A 2,791-nucleotide genomic window follows, 5' to 3' on the forward strand; every position below is an offset into this window, starting at 1 on the left:
TTCTACCATCCACATTTCTACCACAGATCAAGTTGCTGATCTTCTCACAAAATCTCTTCCAAGACCAACATTTGAGCGTTTATTGTCCACGTTAGGTACTTGTAATTACGACTTACCAACGTGAGGGGGGGTATTAGGATATATGTAAATATATCCTCTTAGATTTGATTCTATCAAGATTAGGAACTTTGTATGTGTATAAATACACTTCTCTTCTATTGAATAAAGCAAGTCATTCTAAAATATTTCATATATGCAAAACCACAAAACAAAATTCTTAAATGAAAATTAATTATTTCACATACGAAAAAAACTGAGTTTATAAAATATTGAAGCAGGTGACACTTTGATAAATGAACAATTTTGAAAGAGCAAAGCAGAATATTGCCGCTGGCCAAAATGACATTTTTATGAATAAAAACTAGAAGAAGAGGATGAAATTCAAGAAGGCAGTTCGTAAATGTGGCTTATGGTAGAGACTAGAGTTATTCCTCATATATATATGGCATGACTAGAGTTATTTCTTCAAACCCTGTACATATGAAGTTGTCAAAAAGCCATATGTCATTACATTATCTAGCACCATGAAAATCAAAATAGAAAGGGCAGCTTATGAAATCACCAATTGAAGCAACTCTTTAATCAGTGGTAAAATCTATTGAAATGGTTCATATTTAGAGATGAAAAATGGGTGGAAATTAAAAATCCGCGTCTTTCCTAAAATCATATTAAAAAATCCTGAACTTTTTTTTGTTGATTTTTATACCTTCACCTTTTAAGAAAATGTTAAATAACCTCTTATATTAGTAAATTCAACTTAAATTCAAATAATACGATATATTAAAACATAAATAAGTCATCCCTAAGGTTTGTTTCACAACAGATGTGGGAGTAAAATAAGATTTTGGTTTACAAGACTTGGTTACCTGAAACGTTTATCCAACTAGGGAGGCAATGAAGAATCTTGTTGAACAAGAAAATTTACTCATTTCATTTCATAAATCAAAGGTTCATAGTTTCTTGAGTGTCCTTCACGTAATCTGTAAAAAAAATATTATTATATAAAATAGTTTCCAAATGATTCTGAAAAAGAATTGAGACATAAGATTATTATGTTAAGTTCAAACTAAATGCTTACCCGCATTCGTTTACTACTTCTCTCTGTCTCCACATTGTTGCCTCTACATTCTCCAACATGTTCTGTTTCACGACATCCATCATTAAGCATATTGTCTTCACTAGCTTCACAAACATGCGGAAGAGTGTTAGGATTACCAAGTCTGTTCTCTGGTGATGAAAAGTCTTGAGAAAGTCGTATCACGGTCTGATTATCACTGTCTCCAGACTCTTCACTCTGATCATCACTAGAATCACACTCTTCACATTCTTCACCCTGATTATCACTATCATCATTGTCTCCACACTCATCACTCTGATCAGTCTCATAGCCCTCAAAAAGTCGTATACCCCATCCTTTTAAATTGCAGCCACCAGTGAGACTAATGTTTATATCCACTTGATCGTAGTTCACTTCAGCCATAGGATCATTGTCTTTGTTTAGAGGGAAAAGACAGTCAAATATAAAAAGATGACTAACCTTCTGATCTGTCCACAAACAATCTTTTCTATAAGTAGAATTAAAGTGGTTCCCGAATCTTCCCTCGAACCGACAAGATAGTTGAATATATATACCGGGTGTAATTATGCCATCATAATCAATCACGGCGCAAGCCCTAGTCCTAAAGAATGGTTGGTAAGGATAAGTGTAAGGCATAGAGATATTGGTCAGAGAAGAGGAGTTTCCAGAAGTTCGATGAGTGAAATATGTAGGCACTTCTTCACCTGGCAAGACTATGTCCTTGAAAAATGATTGTTGATGAAGTAAAGCTTCTGGATCCAAGTTGAAGCAATTCCTAAAATTGAGATCGAGTTTGGGGATATAATTATCTGAAAGAGAAGAGGAAGACTCGTCAGAGACTTGTGACTCAGAGTAACTACTATCTGTTTCCACTGCCACCTCACTTGGACTATCATTAATCCGAGCTTCAGTCAATGCCCCACAGTGTGCAAAATTAGCGATCTTAAGACTTTTCAGTTTACAAATGTTTACGGATATGCATTGTAAATTGTTGCATCCACTCATGTAAAAGTATCGAAGGCAAGAGAAGTCTTGGATCCACCATGGAACCTCCTCGATCCCTGTTTCAGTTATGTCGAGCAATGAGATGTTGGTTGAGATATCAGGAAAACTCCTCAACCGTGAGCATCGACTAAGGTCGAGCCAAGTAAGATATTCAAAGCTGATGTTGGCTGGAAGAGACTCAAGATTTATGCATTCTGTAATTGTCAAATGCTTCAGTAAATAGAGATTTTGAAATGAAGATGGAAGCTCCACCAAACTTGGAATATCCGAGAGCCTCAGTGTTCTCAAAAAGGGCGATATTATGGTCATGATGGGTGTAAGAGGCTGAACCAATAAACAATTTATAGATGTTAGAAAAAAAAGTTTTATAGATGTTAAGTTAAATCACTTCAAAATGATACTCCTTTCCCTAATAAATCAGGAAAACAGCCAAAATCAACCCTAACTATTTTCATACGGTATTTTTCAACCCAAATTCTGGCCCTTTGCACTTATCAACCTGAACTCACACAATTTTTAAATAAAAACATGAACGATGTAACCGTTAGCCAATTTCAACATTGTTTTTTATGTATTCGTTAATGTTTATTAGAAGTGTTAAGTCGTAGTTATATGTTCTTTTGTATCTAAATCATTCCTTTCATTTAA

The 2,791-nt window shown here is 34.7% G+C and overlaps 1 protein-coding gene across 2 annotated transcripts; it reads right to left on the reverse strand.

The window, feature by feature from the left end:
* Positions 1-286: 286 nt before the first annotated feature.
* Positions 287-2,521, reverse strand: LOC9321987 (protein VARIATION IN COMPOUND TRIGGERED ROOT growth response). 2 transcript variants are annotated; one of them, XM_021030297.1, is made up of 3 exons: positions 1,276-2,521; positions 1,139-1,200; positions 287-1,040 (listed from the first exon to the last, which is right to left on the reverse strand). In XM_021030297.1, exons 1-3 carry the CDS (start codon positions 2,450-2,452, stop codon positions 1,032-1,034), a joined length of 1,248 nt encoding a protein of 415 aa, XP_020885956.1. In that variant the 5' UTR covers positions 2,453-2,521; the 3' UTR covers positions 287-1,031. The 2 variants fall into 2 exon arrangements, with proteins under 2 accessions (XP_020885956.1, XP_002885921.1); XM_002885875.2 differs by having other exon boundaries at positions 1,139-2,519.
* Positions 2,522-2,791: the final 270 nt, after the last annotated feature.

The sequence above is a fragment of the Arabidopsis lyrata genome, assembly GCF_000004255.2.
Source record: "Arabidopsis lyrata subsp. lyrata unplaced genomic scaffold ARALYscaffold_3, whole genome shotgun sequence".
NCBI classification, from domain to species: domain Eukaryota; kingdom Viridiplantae; phylum Streptophyta; class Magnoliopsida; order Brassicales; family Brassicaceae; genus Arabidopsis; species Arabidopsis lyrata.